The sequence below is a fragment of the Vigna unguiculata genome, chromosome 5, assembly GCF_004118075.2.
Source record: "Vigna unguiculata cultivar IT97K-499-35 chromosome 5, ASM411807v1, whole genome shotgun sequence".
Classification (NCBI taxonomy): Eukaryota; Viridiplantae; Streptophyta; class Magnoliopsida; order Fabales; family Fabaceae; genus Vigna; species Vigna unguiculata.
In genome coordinates, this window is record NC_040283.1 from 38,435,980 (window position 1) to 38,452,988 (window position 17,009).

Consider the following 17,009-nt stretch of genomic DNA (forward strand, 5'->3'; position numbering starts at 1 on the left):
TATCGATTTATCACATACTAATTAAAATAAAGCTACAAACATAAATTTAATAAACGTTAACTAAAATAAATATTGAAATTAAATAAATTTACTATTAATTTAACGAACATTAATCTTCTTTATTTTTAACTAGCGTAAACACAAGCACTATCACGCCTGTGTGTATGTATTTCTTACATATACATGATATTATATTAGTAGGTAATGATATTGTAATATTATTAAGTTAATATATAAAATAAAATATATTTATTAGAAATAAAATAGAATATATCAGAAAAGATAACAGTTGATAAATAGAAAAAAAAAGAATAAGCAGATATAGACAATTTTATACAAATTTATAAAAATAACGGTCAATTTTTAAAAATTTAATAAATAATTATATTTTAAAGGGTAAAATTGGAATTTTGAAATATGAAAGCAAAAGAGGAAATCTCTTTATATATTGTTATAGATATTTATATTTATTTAAGTTATATATTTTGAATTTGTTTCCATTCTTAACGATAAATATGAATAGTAAATTATTTTTAATTTAAAAATTTTTTTGCGTCTCTGATTTTCTAAAAAAAGTTTTTTTTACAGAATTACAAATTACATCTTATTTGAAAAATAAATACTTAAGATTCATTAAAGAAGGTGATCAAGTTATAGAATTTCCTTTGTGAATATATATATATATATATATATATATATATATATATATATATATATATATATATATATATATATATATATATATATATATATAGGTAATATCTTTCTTTGTTTTGCAATTTGAATTAATATCTTTCTCTAGTGTCTGGTGTGTGTCGTAGATAATTGAGTATTTTTTATCACCTTTGTAAATATTCATGAAAGGTGTTTCATTCAAGCGGTTTTGTATGATTTCTCTAATTAGACAATTCAAATTTTTTAGTAAAAAATCTAATTAACTGAATATAGATTTGAAAATAATCAAACTGATTTAAAATTTCTTGAGTTTTCGAGTTTTTCTTTTGCTCCTCATTTTGAATTTTTGTTGATATTGGTATTTATTAAGTATTGCATTAAATTCCTCTTATCATTAACAACTTTGAATAAAACTTTCTGTCAAATTTCTGTAAAATTTACTGAATTCTGTTCATCCCTTTTTTCATTTTATTTTTAGTCATTCTTTGATTTACAATTGATGTCTAAAACAAGTTAGTAGAAGTTATTCAATTTTAATCCAAAGTATCTAGTCATTTACAAACATTTAATTTAATACATTATTAATTTAAATAGACTTTTTAGAAAATAAAATAAACTACATCCATAAAACAAGGCTAATATAGCTAAATTAAGAAGGACAACATCTTAATCTCATTTAATGTCATGTTTGGAGAATAATAAAGTGTCTTTACTACCAATATTTTTAGCTTTTAAAACGAGGAAGACAATAAAAAATATTATTAGTATTTCTTTTAATAAACGCACAAATTAAAAATTTATTTGTCTCACATTAAACTTGAGGCTATATATCTTGCATATTAAGTTGCACTACAAACTACAAAATTTATAAAAGGCAAAGATCTAATTACATTTACTGTTTTGCATTTAGAATTAACTTTATGACTTTTACTAATCTAAAAAAGAATCATATTAGTTTGTCAGAAAACATATATATATTGTTCCAACATTTCTAACAACTAAGTAACCAACAACAGTTTTGAATTTTTTTTTCTCATTTCTTATTTCACCAAATTTCAACTTTTACTATAACTATTTTATAATGTTTATTTATATCTTTGACAGACACCATTTAAAAATCAGAATCATTGTTCACTGTAATTATTTATATAACTTTAGTGATATTTGGTAAGTATAAATTATATTAGCATTGGTGAATAAATCAATTTATTTATATAGAATAAAGTGAGGTGTATCATTACCATATTTATAATAAATTAATATATAAAAAAGTAATTAAGAAAATATACCGTTTATTTCTTATATGAAGCAATAGAGAAATACTGTGTATTATATATATATATATATATATATATATATATATATATATATATATATATATATATATATATATATATATATATATATCATTTTTAGATTAGTAGAGGCTTATTGATTAGTAGTTGTGTGAGTGCATGTACTATTATTTTGTAAAACAAAAAATGGGAAACTATTTTTCAAAAAAAAAAAAACTTTAAAAAAATCTCCCAAATCAAACATATTTTTTTATGATCCAATTTTCAAAATAAAAGAAGTATATATTTTTTAATTCCTTAATTTAAATAAAGCTAACAATTTTATCTTTAAATAAAATATCAGTTATATGTGTTCATGACCCTGACTTTGCTACTGTATTCAAAGGGAGCAATCATAAAATATATGATACTATCATAGGAATTTTGAGTGTATCAGAAAGAATATATCATATCATGTGTATTACTGCAGCAAGTACTGAGGAAATGATGACATTCACAACAACAAACAGAAAACAAACACTTGGTTTTCCCATTATATCAATCTACAAAACTTTCTAACTCTCTTTGCTTCATTTTTCTTTCACTGTGATGAAGAACTAGAAACATCTCAAATGCCACTATTCTCCTCGTATCAATTTCCTTGCACAAACGTTGCAACAAAGTTCTCCACCATACGAGAACTGAACTTTTGAATTTGACGCAAGGCATGCACAATGCAACTTCTGAAAAATCAAGTCAACACTTCTTACTTCAACAGAAATCACTTTTAGCCAACAAATAAAAATTCCAACCTTACCGTCAGGCAAATTGCACACTCTAACCATCCCGCAGAATGTCTATGAAATGTCTCACAAAAGATTCCTTTTTCATAGAAATAGCTACATTTTCAAGGTTCAAACCAGTTATATAAGGAAACTATTTAAATACAGAAGTTAACAATTTATAAAAGTGTCAGATGAAGCAAATATTTTACTACTGCTACATAGTATTACAATAATTTGAACACTATCTAGTCATAAAAGAAACTTCTTGCAGTTATTTTTTCTATACATGTCATAGTTTTCAGTTTTCATACATTTTATCGAGAATTAAATACATAAAAATATCTTGTGTCTGAACCATTTATTTCAATATTATATCATGAACACTTTCATTGTGAAACTTACACAGAGGTATAGAACTTGATGAACGTTAACAATGCATGAATACTAGGTCACGATGGGAATGCGAAATACCCTTTCCACACTTATCTATGAAGTTTTTTTGTGATTGAATAAGACCCAACAACAACATGATCACAAAGATTTACATGCAGTCTCATAAACCCATCAAGAACTCACAAAGATCGAACATAATGAATCAGAAAATGTACGTGTATTGAAGAAACAAGAGAAAGAAAGAAAGAAAGAAGAAAAGATTATTACAAGTAAAGAAAAAGAAGTTACCCGCATCTGTGGCAGAGCTGAGCTAGATTACCATCGCGAAGAGGCCACCCGTTAACAAGGTTTGTTATGTCGGACTTGCACTGCATGCAGGTGAGTTTGTTCGCTGTAGAAGAAGATGAGGAGGAGGAGGAGGAGGAAGCAGAGGAAGAAGAGAAGGAGGAAGAAGATGATGAAGAAGCCATTGAAGCTTTCACCGAGAAACAGAAAGAGAACTGTGAGAAAAATAACAGGTATCAGACTGTACCAAATGAAAAACAACCGACCCATGCAGCGTATAATATCTTCTTAACGCCAAATATTACGCACCAAAGAAACAGAGCTGGAATATGTAGGCAAGTGATAAAAGAAAAAAAAAAGGTGAAAATAGAAATCGTTTAGTCGAAAAAGAAATTTAGATAGAAATTTAATTAATCGATTGCTAAAAGAATAGAAATAACTCTTTATTTTATATATAATCAATTATAGTTATCTATATATCTATATATGAACAATCTGTTAACGTAAATGAGGATGGGGTTTGTTTACGCGTATTGTATTTTCTCCATCAAAATATTGTATCTTCCATATCTTTAAAGGGGCCTATATTTTATTTATCTTATTTCAATTATACCTCTTCGTTTTCTTAAGATATAATAATTTATGGACTAAAATATATTACAAGTTTTGTTTTTCATTAATACTTTTAAAACAGAAAAATAAGAAAAGAATAATAATTTTCATTGTATATTAAATTTAAGTTATTGGCAATTTCAAAAAACCATATAATTATTCTGGTTTGCTTCACATTGGATTATTGAACTTCATCCATATCTATGACGCTGATAGGTGAAACGGAGCTATGACTTTACCTTAACATCATTGAGACAACAGAATGAAAGTACATAAAATCATAATTACCATAAGGATGCAACAAAAAAGGAGCCTCATTCTTAAAAAGAACTCTTAACCTAATAAATAATTATATCTAACTACTGTAAATTATAAAAGGAATGTATCTTGCAAGATATATCAAACTTTCTCCAAGTGATGATGATATGAGGCACTTGAGCGTTCATTCATAGAGTGATTTCGCAGATTTAACTCTACTTCTTTTGTTTTCATTCTTGGACACCTTCTCAATGGACTTCTCGTTAGCGGATACAGCTTTGGCTATTGCTTTCATCTTTCGGACATTTTTTGATCTCTTCATAGGCCTTCCTTTCTGCTTCATCTTCCTGTTTTATAAGATATCAACAGTTAAAAGCTGTTTAGAAGAACAAAATATTAAGAGAGCGGCCACATCATATCTTTTTGCAAATATATGGAAACATGAAGCAGGTGATCCATATTTAGGTGCAAACGGAGCCGGCATAAGACCTCTGCCCATACTTGAGGAGCAAACAGAGCAAAAGTATGAAGGAAAAACAATGTTAATAAGCGTTTTAGTGACAATAGTTAATGAAACAGAAGTAGAATTTCTACTGGAAAGTAAAAAACAATGCTTATTGGTGCTTTTATGACACTGGCTAAGGAGTAACAGTGTTTATAAGTGTTTTTATGATACTGATTAAGGAGAAATGTTAACAAGTTCTTTTATTTGTAATAAGTAAAAATGAAAATAATTGAATATTTTTAGTAATTGAAAGCAATTAATAAAATCTATTACATGCTTCTTAACTACTGTCTTTAGAACATTAAGCAATACTCTCAAAGAAAATCTGTCATGTTTTGTTTAATAACATAGACAATCCATCAACTCAGCAAACTAGCATGAAGAATAGAACTTGCATAGTAAGACAATTCCTACTATTAAAATTTTGGCATTAAGTTTTGAAGTACCAAGGTCTGAAATGAGGAATTATCATCTATTACTAGTAATTGCAAGAGTTAAGCTGAACAAAACACGCAAGCCATATTCAAACATCTATTAGGTCATATACGTCAAGCCATCTACCATCTAAGAGCTCACAAAAAACTTCTGCATATAGACAAAGTCTTGTAGCACAAGACGTGTTCATCAATACTAGAAACTCAAAGCACTGGCAGACGGTGTATAAACAATACAGTTTGACCATCCTGATTTTGAGGTTAATTTTGATAAAAAACATGTTCTATGTCAACAAATGACTTCGTACAATCTTGTACACACAAAAGCATGTTATCTCGTGTCACAAGACTAACATGCTTCGACATGCAGCTGACTTTCTGGAAAAAACATGAAAAAGGTCAAACACATGCCCACCTAAGGCACGGAAAGCTCAAAACCTTCTGAAGAAACACATGCAAGCTCTACCAGTAATATCTAAGACGCCTATACAAGGAGATGCTCATGCAAGGACCACTAGAATATTACCAAAAAAATAAAAGAGAAACACGTCCAATTCATGCAAAAAGATTGCACGCAAAAATTTTGACATAAAGTGAACACTAAACCGTGTATTCTAGTTTAAGAAAGACCTTTTACCTGTAATTTATTCACTTACTGAAGTTGGTGTCTTTTCAGGAGTGGTCTTATTTGTAAATCCTCTCTTTTAAGAGTTGATCTCATTTTCATCAAACTCTTGTTTGTAAGTCAAGAGTGACAAAGAAAACAATACTCATGAAACTTAGGAGTGACTTTGTGTGAAAAAATACTTAATTTCTTGATCTTAGGAAGAGATTGAGAAAGTTAGTCGGGAGGAGTGACTTGATGAACTCTTGAACCAAAAATAGGAGTTAGAATAATTGTTGTAATAAGTTGATTAGAAAGGAATCCTTTATAGGTTGCTTGAAACTAGATGTAGCTAAATTTGAGTGAGTAAATTAGTATAAAAGTGTGTATGTTTAATTTTCTGTTATACAAATAGCTTATCAAATATCGGCTTAACCTCTTTGTAAAATTCGTTTAAGCCAAACATTGTATTCAACTAGACGATCACTCCTCTAGACCATCTAGTAAAAGTTATTTTGTTTTCCAAAGCTTCAACAAAAAGTTTTTTAAGCTTTATTCAAACCCATATAGAGCTAACTTGTTATTTCAACATTCATTAAACAAAGCATTGAAATCACTAACCACATATTGTCCATTTGTAAATGATTTATTTTCAAATTATTAATATAGAAGACCATTATAAAAGTAATTAAGGAATGGCAAAACAAGATGTGGTCTGCTACGTACTAACAGTTCACAAGATATCAAGGTATCAGACATCACCCATATATATATATATATATATATATATATATATATATATATATATATATATATATATATATATAGCGTGTGTGTGTGTATGTGTATAAACCCACACTTGGAACTATAATAAACTAAAGCAGGAAGCAGCACATGTTACCTTATAGACCTTTCTTAAAGACTAAGTAAGGTAAAAACACAAACAACTTGTGTTTAATAGCTTACAAATAAATGGTAAATGCAAGGAACTGCATTGTCTGCACTCCTTGATATGAGAAGATACAGAATTCAACAACTCAGTCCTCCAAAACCTATCATGTTATGAAAGAAAATGGACAAAGATCCTTCAGAGCTGACAACTATTACACGCTGCATGCCTAGCCTATTTACCCCCACAAACTCTCTAAAACTAAGCATACCTTGTCAATATGACAGAAAATGAAATTAAAAAGTCCAATGTGCTGGTTGTAAAAATAAATAAGAGGAAAATACCTTATTGACCTCTTATTTACATTTAAGTAATAGATATTTCTTACTTTTGTGGATTAGAAAGATAATAAAGTCATGTTACTTAGGATTACAATTGTAAGGCTACCACGAAGTTATCCATACTTTTCCTAGATAATTAACTTTGAAGCAATAGTAAAGAAAGTCACTACTGAGAATACTCAATCAGCAAGCCCATCAATTGCTCAACGAGTGGCACATGAAGAAACAAAAATGCAACAGGTTGAAGTTGCACAGCAAAGGGATAGGACATTGAGCGAGAAGCCTCGTAAGTACATAATTTGCTATGTCATTTTCGTTAAGTGAGTCTTATGTTGCTGAGCAAAAGTTGACTTTATGGACTGAAAACTGAAAACGAAAGGAAGACTTGGCTATGCAAGAGGACAACTTTTGCATTAGATAAAAACAAATGGTTGCATGCTCTAAACGTGAAAAGAGCAAGGGGGTGACTTATATCTTCAAGCTTCACAATTTCTTGCTCATTTTGGTGCTCCAGGAATGTCTGGGAGTAGTTAATATCCCATTCATTGGGGTTGGATTAATAAATCTTGACTCTATGTACTTTCTTTTATATTTCAATATATTTTTTCTTTTACAATTCCTGTGTTCTTCATTTATGCTTCATGTGCATGGTTTAATCATCTATGCTTTGTTAAGCTTCATTGCTTTGGAAAACATTTTAGAAGTTGTAGACCTACGGTTGAACAATGATGAGATTTCATATTAGACATACTATTTAATGTCTTAGTCATTCTTATAACACTTACTTTTATGCAAATATTGTGTTAAGATAAAAGAGAATAAATTTCTACATTAAAATTTAGGCTCTTTCCACTACAATTAGGGTTTTGATTAAACTACAATATGAATGGAAGAGTTATATTGGAAATTATAATTAAAGCTTTGGAAACTATTGTGTCATGTTCATGAAATCCAACTGTGGTTATATCTTTATACCCTTTTAATCAATTTTTATAAGTTTGCAAGTCTTTTAGAAAAACTATATAAATCTCATTTAATTTGTTGTTTCAATTGAATAGGATAGTATTCAATCTCTTTGCTTCAATATTGATTTAAAGCTTTTTAAGTCTTAGTTAATAAATATCTAAATTGTCCAACTAGAGCAAATAGCTATAAAGATGATTTGATTTATCAATATACAACTTCAATTGGTATGTTTGCTGAGAAGTTAAAATCTACTCAACCACATCGCAACAGCAATTGCAAACCACTACTATGATATTCCCAGTATAATCGTAACCACAATCTAAAACCATGCATTTGAGTGAGTGAGAATAAAGGCCTAAAGGAAAGGCAATATACATACACTACTATTGCACAGAAAAAAGGTTATGCGAGGACTCAATTGCAATAATCTATAAGGCAGACATCGGACATGACACTGTCACAGACACTGGGACATTGCTAACATCTAAAATATAGGATAAGGCGACACCGCTAATATATATAATCGTTAAGACTTATATAATTCACACTATAAAAACAAATTTGTTATAGTTTCCCGGTAATAAAATCTTTCACAGAGTAACTCTAAATAAGAAACACGTATCTTAATAGTTAAAATAACTAGTTAAGTTTTATACAGACAAGCTTGAAAAAAAGAGCCATGCATTATTCATAATATAAATGGTTTCATTTCAATTTCTTTACTACTTTTGTAATATAGCATTGTCTACGAATTGTTTTCGCCAAGAATAAGTGTCAACTTCCTTTCCTTACTCATGTTCAAGTTGTGTCAAGATGTCTAAGAAGTGTCAAAGAGGTGTAAAGTAAAATTCACTATCTATCTCTCATCACTAAAGAGAAATTAGTTACTTACATATTGATGGCACCGGAAACCGCATTTTGAACTCCTGACTCTGATGTATCCATTGCTGCAAGTAAACCAATCTCAATTTTAGAGCACACCAAGGAAGTAGAAACCAAAATTTAAAATTAAAGTAAAACAATGGTTTAAAAGGGATAAGATTTGTAAGACAGGAATTAAGTTCCAGTGAAAGATTAAAAGAATTACAATTTCAACTATTTTCAATGTTTATTTGAACCAAAAGCATAGAAAGTAAAAAGGGATCAGGAACCGATGAATCAGGTACCTTGAGGTTGTTCCGAAACGGGTGCGTCGGAGGTATCCATTGAAACGACACCGTTCCTCTTCTTCTTATTCCGATTTTTCGCCATGGTTCTGGGAAGACGAGGCGACGGCGATGCAGAGAAAGTTCAGTGCGGCTTGTTTTGGCGAAACCAGGTACCCTTTTCTATTATGCGTTAAAAATTAAAATGTATTTTTGGAAAACACAATGTTTATTGTCTAGCTTAACACAGGTGCTAGCCTTACGTATGTATTTTTTAAATATATATATTAAAATTAAATTTATTAAAAATAAAGTGAAATATATAAAAACAAATAAAAAAATAATCATCGATAAATAAAAAAAAAAGAAGGAGAAACATCTGATTTTATAAAAAATTTATAAAAATAACGGTCAATTTTTAAAAATTTAATAAATTATTATATTTAAAGAATAAAATCGATATTTTGAAAAGTGGGAAAGAATCCACTTTATATATTATTATAGATAATTTATAAAAATATGAATTATATCTCATTATTAGATCGGTTTTATCTTTCAATAAATATCGATATTATAAATATAAAATGTTAACTACTGAAAAAACCCAAGTCTCAAAATTATTCTATATTTATTTCCATATGTAAGTTTCTCGAAATATTTTATATCTATTTTTATGATTTCTAATATGTTATTCATTTTATTCCCTTTAATATTTAAAAAATTATAAAAAATAAATCGAAGGCTAATTTCTACCACATCCTACATTTTACAATAGATGCACAATTAGAATACAAAGAATGAACCATGGTTTTAATTTTATATGTATATACATGGGTTTCACCCAATCTGCAAACATATTAAATTTATCTCAACTCAAATACATTTAAATAGGTTAAAATGAGTTATATAATTAGTTATATTATATATTTTCTTTTGTTGTGACGGTAAAAAAAATTATTTCTGATTTATTATATTTATTTTTTATTGGTTGTGTTTTATTATTGAGGTCGTTAATTATAACGATATATATAAAGAGAATTTCCTCTTTCGTGTCCACATTTTATAATATCAATTCTATTCTTTATCATATAATTATTTATTAAATATTTTAAAATTAATGATTATTTTTACTTATTCTCTGTAAAATTGTTTATTTTTTTTTATTCATCAACAATTAATTTCTCTATTTACCTTATTTTATTTTTAATAAATAGAAATTTATTTTATATATTAACTTAATAACATTACACTATTATTACCAACTAACTTATTATCATTTATATTTAAAAAATGCGTACACACAGGCACAATAATGTCCATGTGTACACTAGTATAAATTAAATTTGTGGTCAATATATTTTAAATTGATGTGGTTAATATATATTATATATAAAATTTTGGGAATTGATATTTTTAAGTACGAAAATTTTTATTATTTATTAAAGAGAGTTAATAGTTATTGTGTGAGAAAAACATATGATCTTTATAACTCTAACTAGAGAAGAAATATTACATATTACGTGAAAAAATTCTCAAACTAAAAAAACTGTGTTTAAGACCACATAAAAAATAAATGAATTGATGTTAATATAAGTTTTTTTCATAAAATTTTGATTTTCTAAAATTTGATGAATTAATTAATTTATTAAATAGATATGTGCTGATTAAAAAAAATTATATAAAAAATTTATATTTTTATACATAACTTTCAGATGTAAAAAGGAACTAAAAAAATATAATATTCATGAGGGTGTATAGGGGTGCAGAAAGAAATATCCAAATTTAAATTTTGAGATTTAGGTTTCACTTAAGAAGCAGCTTCTTCAACCTCAGTTTTCTACTTTCTAGATTCCATTTCGAAGTTTTACTTTCTGCACCCCATAATTTCTTCATGCATGCTCCTAAGCTTCTGAAATGACCATCTGACCCTTTCAGATTTCAGAAGTTTTTCAAAATTTTATAAACAATTTCGGAACAAAATTTTCAAAACGTTATTTTCGGAAGGCATGAAATATGTTTTTCAAATAAATTACTCGGGATGAGAATTTTGAAAAGAACTTTTGGAAACTCATAAAATACCTTTCGAAAAATGGATTTTGTTGGGTTTTATCAGTTTTTACGCAGTTAGTTAGTTTGTTAGTTTCTACGTATATAATTAGTTTTTTTCTTTTCTAATCTCTATATATATATAAACCATGTTTGACCACAGTACAGTGAAAATATCAAAAAGTTTACTCTGTTTCTTTCTCTCTCTCCACTTTCGCTTTTCTCTTTTTGTATCTTTTGGCTTATCAAGATGATAGCAATCATAAAACTCCAATATGGTATCAGAGCCAGGTTTCCCTCTTTGCTTCTTTTTTCGTCTTTCCAAATCTTTCCTTTGTTTTTTCTTGATGGCATCAGAAAACACAGCCACGACAGACGAATCCCAGAATCCTTCGAGTTCTTTCTACTTGCATCCTGGTGAAAACCCAGGAGCAACGTTGGTCAATATTCAGCTTGATGGGTCTAATTACCATGCTTGGAGTCGCGCCATGAAACGTGCCCTGATCTCCAAGAATAAACATAAATTCCTTGACGGTAGTGTCAAAACTCCAACCCATGGAACCATCCTCCATGATGCCTGGGAAAGATGTAACATGATGGTGATATTGTGGCTTACGCGTGCCATGAATACTCAGATCGCGCAAAGCGTTGTGTATATTGAAAACGCAAAAGATTTATAGGATGATTTGCGCGAGCGATTTTCCAAGGGAGACCACTTCAGGATCTCTGATCTTCTTCAAGAACTACATTCAACCAAATAGGGAGAAAGATCTGTCAAGATTTTTTCACGGATCTCAAGGCGTTGTGGGAAGAACTTGAGTCTCTCAGACCAACACCAAGCTGCACCTGTAAGGTTAAGTGTGAATGTGACTGCATCAAAACTGTTATCAAGCACAAATAATCCAAGTACATCATGTGTTTTCTAAAATGACTCAATGACGTTTATGGTACTGTGAAGACACAAATTTTGGTAATGGAGCCATTGCCAGGTATAAACCGTGTCTTCTCTCTTGTTATGCAACAAGAACGACAAATAATTGGGAACAACATAGAAAGCAGTAAGATCTTGGTGGCTGCAGCGAACACTGAGGATCAAAGAAATTCCAAGAATCATGAGAATTGGAAGGGACAAGGACAAGGACGAGGCAAAAACAGGAATCAGAATAATGACAAACAATGCAGCTATTGCCACAAACTATACCACACCATAGATGAGTGTTATGCTAAGCACGGTTATCCCCCTTGGTACAAGACCAAAGGTGAAAAGGTGGTTAACAACACTATTGCTGAAAAAGACGAAACTGTGATTAAACAACATGATCAACGACCAAGCAAGGAAGGTAGTATTTTCTCAAATGAACAAATGCTTCAGATCATGAAAATGATCAAAGAAGCCAAAGGTGATGTTTCTCACAAAGTTAACAATCTGATGTCTGATTCTACTGGTGAGAAGGTTTTAATTGGTAAGAACAGAAACATTACATGGATTCTAGATACCGGAGCAACTAACCATGTTACCTTTGATGTTTCTAATTTTGTAGTTTTTAGAAAAATAAGACCGACGTGTATTAAACTGCCAAATGGGTCACATATATTTGCACACTATGATGGGACTCTTCAACTATTTGATAACTTTTTCTTGCATAATGGGTTTCTTGTACCTGAGTTTGCATTCAATCTTATTTCTGTGCAAAAGATTGTTAGATCCCACAACTGGAAACTAATTTTTTCCTTTGAGTTGTGTCAGATCCAAGATGCCCGTTCTTTGAAGATGATTGGAGAAGTTAAGCTCCAAGAAGGATTGTACCTGCTGCAATTGTCAGCCACAAAGAAGATTGTAAATTCCTTCTCCAGCATCACTGAGGGACATCATGATAACTCGAAGATTCAAGATGGGGGAATTTGGCACAAAAGGCTGGGACATCCCTCAGATAAAGTTCTACATCTTGTCAGTAAACGTTTTCCTTATATTGTCTTTAGTGAAACCAAACCCTATGATGTATGTCATTTTTCAAGACAGACTAGGCTTTCCTTTAATAATAGTAGCTCGTATTTTGAGCATGTTTTTGATTTGATACATGTTGACATTTGGGGGCCCTATGGCACCACCTCTATACATGGACATAGATTCTTTCTGACTATAGTGGATGACCACAACAAGTTTTGTTAGGTGTTCTTAATGAAAACGAAAGTTGAAACTAGGGATGCTTTAACAAAGTTTGTGATCATGATTAACACTCAATTTCACAAGAAAATTAAAATCATACGTTCTGATAATGGAAGTGAATTTATGTGTAGAGACTTGTATGATAATCTTGGTATAATTCATCAAACCAGCTGCATAGAAACCCCCCAACAAAATTCTATTGTAGAAAAAAAGCATAGGCATATTCTGGAAGTTAGTAGAAGTCTTATTTTTCAATCTAACATTCCTATGATTTTTTGGTCCTATGCTGTTATGCAAGCTTTTTTTTAATAAACTGTTTACCAACTAAAGTCTTGAAAGAAAAAACCCCTTATGAGTTAGTATATGAGATCACTCCAAATTTAAATGATGTTAAAGTGTTTGGATCCTTGTGTTTTGCCTCTAGCTTGCAAAGAAATAGGTCTAAATTCGACATAAGAGCTAGAAAATGTGTGTTCTTAGGTTACCAGAATGGAACCAAAGGATATGTTGTGCTGGACATTAAGAGTAGAGATATTTTTGTTTCCAGAGATGTTGGTTTTCATGAAAAGGTGTTTCCTTATGCCAACCATATTGATCATGTTCTGCAAACAAATAATACTTGTCAAATATCATATTTTAATCCTTTTTTTGAATCTATCAATTACAATGTTGGAAATGTGCAAACTGAACACAATCATTCACACACTGAATCTCAAATTGAAAAAGTTACTGATTCTTTGAGACGCTCTACTCGAAATAGAAGAGCACCTAGTTTTTTACAAGACTATCATTGCCAACTTAGCTCTTATACAAACAAAAACAGTAAAGATATCCTTTATCTTATATCTTCACGTCTCAGCTACAGTAAACTTTCTTCTTCACACTTGAAATATGTTCTTGCTATGTCCACCAATAGAGAGCCATCTTCTTATAGTGAAGCTGTCAATTTTCCCGAATGGAGGAAGGCCATGACAGAAGAAATTAGAGCCCTTGAACAAAATGAGACTTGGGAAATTGTTGATCCACCTCGAGACAAAAAACCCATAGGCTGCAGATGGGTTTATAAGGTAAAATATAATACTAATGGTGACGTAGAACGCTACAAAGCAAGGTTGGTAGCCAAGGGTTACACTCAACTGGAGGGCATCGACTATTTGGATACTTTTTTCCTTGTACCAAAGTTAACCACCATCAGATTTCTACTTGCCATTGCCTCTGCCCAGAATTGGTTTTTGAAACAATTGGATGTGAACAACACATTTCTCTATGGAGATCTAGATGAAGAAGTTTGTATGCTTCCTCCACCAGGGTGTGCTGATATTGAAAGCGGGAAAGTCTGTAGATTGAAGAAATCCCTGTATGGCTTGAAGCAAGCCAGCAGGCAATGGTTTGCGAAGCTCTCATCTCACCTTAAAGCCTCTGGTTTTTCTCAATCTGCATATGATCATTCATTGTTTGTAAAAATATTCGAGACTAACATCACTGTTCTTTTAGTGTACGTTGATGATATTATACTTGCAGGAAATCATCTCTCTGATATTGAGCAAATCACGCAATCCCTAGATGACACCTTTAAAGTCAAAAATTTGGGAAATTTGAAATAATTTCTCGGGCTGGAGATTGCTAGATCAAGTGAGGGAATCCATGTCTCACAAAGGAAATATGCCTTAGACGTCTTAGCTGACAATGGTCTCCTTGCTTCAAAGGCTTGTGCTACTCCTATTACCAAAGAAACTAAAGATTTGTTCGAATGAGGAGTTCCTCTTAAAGACATCACCCCATATCAAAGACTGATTGGGCGACTTCTTTACCTAACAAACACCAGGCCTGATATCAGATATGTCGTACAGTTCCTAAGTCAATTCATCCAATCCCCCACAGAAGAACACCTCGCAGCTGCCCATCGTGTCCTTCGCTACATTAAAGCAGCACCTGGACAAGGCCTCTTCTTCCCCAGTAACTCAACTTTACAAATAAAGGGCTTTTGTGACTCTGACTGGGCAACTTGCCCCAACACACGTAGATCTACAACTGGACTATGCGTCTTCCTTGATTCATCATTAATAAGTTGGAAATCGAAAAAACAATCCACCGTCTCAAGGTCTTCATCAGAAGTAGAGTACCGGGCCCTTGCCACTCTCACTTGTGAGATTCAGTGGTTGAAATACTTATTGGATGAACTGCAAATTAAACCAAAAGAGTCTGTTGTAGTATACTACGACAACCAATCAGCGCGTCACATTGCTTTGAATCCCATTTTTCACGAACGAACGAAACATATCGAAATAGATTGTCACGTCATCCGTGAGAAGGTTCAGGCCAAACTCTTCCAGCTCCTACCTATAACTTCCACGCATCAAGTCGCTGATGTCTTCACAAAGGCACTTGATCCTGGCATCTTCAAAAGTGTTGTGTCTAAGCTCGGATTACTTGATATTCACTCTTGAGCTTATGGGGGCGTGTTGGGTTTTACCAGGTTTTACGCAGTTAGTTAGTTTGTTAGTTTCTACGTATATAATTAGTTTTTTTCCTTTTCTAATCTCTCTCTCTCTCTCTCTCTCTCTCTCTATATATATATATATATATATATATATATATATAAACCATGTTTGACCACAATACAGTGAAAATATCAAAAAGTTTTTTCTGTTTCTTTCTCTCTCTCCGCTTTCGCTTTTTTCTTTTCGTGTCTTTTGGCTTATCAAGATGATAGCAATCATAAAACTCCAATAGATTTCGGAAATATCTTTTCAAAACACATGAAATATATTCTTGAAAATACTTTCGATAGAGTTTTATTTTTTCATTTTCTCTTCTTCTTTTTGTCCTGTGCAGCGTTGTTTCTCTCTTTTTCTTCCTTTAGGTAACAGTGATGATATGGTGTGGTATAATGATAAATAAAGTTTGGAATTTTTCCTTATATTTTAGGAGTGCAATTAGTAATTTGAAAGTGCAGGAAGCAATAGACTTCACTGCGGCATCATTTAGATTGGGCTTTTGTTACTACTGGACCCATTTTCTTCTCCGTCACTTCTATTTTATCTACGGAACAAAAACATAAAAGTGAATAATTTATTTCAACCTAACAATCAAAGTCTTCCCATCACACTCACTCATAGTTGTTCGATTAAAAGTTTGAAGCTTTGGATCAGACGTGAAAAATAAAAATGATTAAAAAAATCCTTTTGAAAGGTAAATCCAAACATGTCCTTAAAAGAAATTACTGAAAAACATGTCCTTAAAAAGTGTTCGACACTACATTACAGACAAATAGTAAAGACAAGGAACAGAAAAGTTAAAGTAAATGAATTATCTGATTAGACAGTACGTAGAGGAAGGAATTTTCATCTTTTAGAATGAAGTGCAATCATCACTGTCACAATATACCTTTTTTCTACTGTAGTTGTTCAAGAAACTAAAATATTACGAAAAACGAATATGGAGGAACAAGTTTGGTATGTTTAGATTTTTGAGATTGAAAGTTAGATAGAGTTAAAGAAAACATTTTTATCCTTATTTAATGTTTTTTTTTTTCTTTCACAGAGCTCAGAATGCTTTCTTTTTTTTTCAGTCAGAATATTCTCTGTTTCAGCGCAGAATACCTTCTTATTTTATAAATTTGTATTTTTC

General features: G+C 30.8%; 1 protein-coding gene across 1 annotated transcript; it reads right to left on the reverse strand.

Annotated features, from left to right (window-relative positions):
- Nucleotides 1-4,237: 4,237 nt before the first annotated feature.
- On the reverse strand, nt 4,238-9,400 carry LOC114183803. The gene is made up of 3 exons (XM_028070944.1): nt 9,188-9,400; nt 8,914-8,968; nt 4,238-4,629 (listed from the first exon to the last, which is right to left on the reverse strand). The coding sequence occupies exons 1-3, from the start codon at nt 9,270-9,272 to the stop codon at nt 4,467-4,469; spliced, it is 303 nt and encodes a 100-aa protein (XP_027926745.1). The 5' UTR covers nt 9,273-9,400; the 3' UTR covers nt 4,238-4,466.
- Nucleotides 9,401-17,009: the final 7,609 nt, after the last annotated feature.

Bases quoted from the DNA above. Each gene is read 5' to 3' on its own strand.
- LOC114183803 (XM_028070944.1), bottom strand. From the start codon at position 9,272: ATGGCGAAAAATCGGAATAAGAAGAAGAGGAACGGTGTCGTTTCAATG. The intron at 8,969-9,187 runs GTACCTGATTCA...GTTTACTTGCAG, and splicing joins CGTTTCGGAACAACCTCAAG to CAATGGATACATCAGAGTCA. The intron at 4,630-8,913 runs GTAAGTAACTAA...CTTATAAAACAG, and splicing joins GTTTCCGGTGCCATCAATAT to GAAGATGAAGCAGAAAGGAA.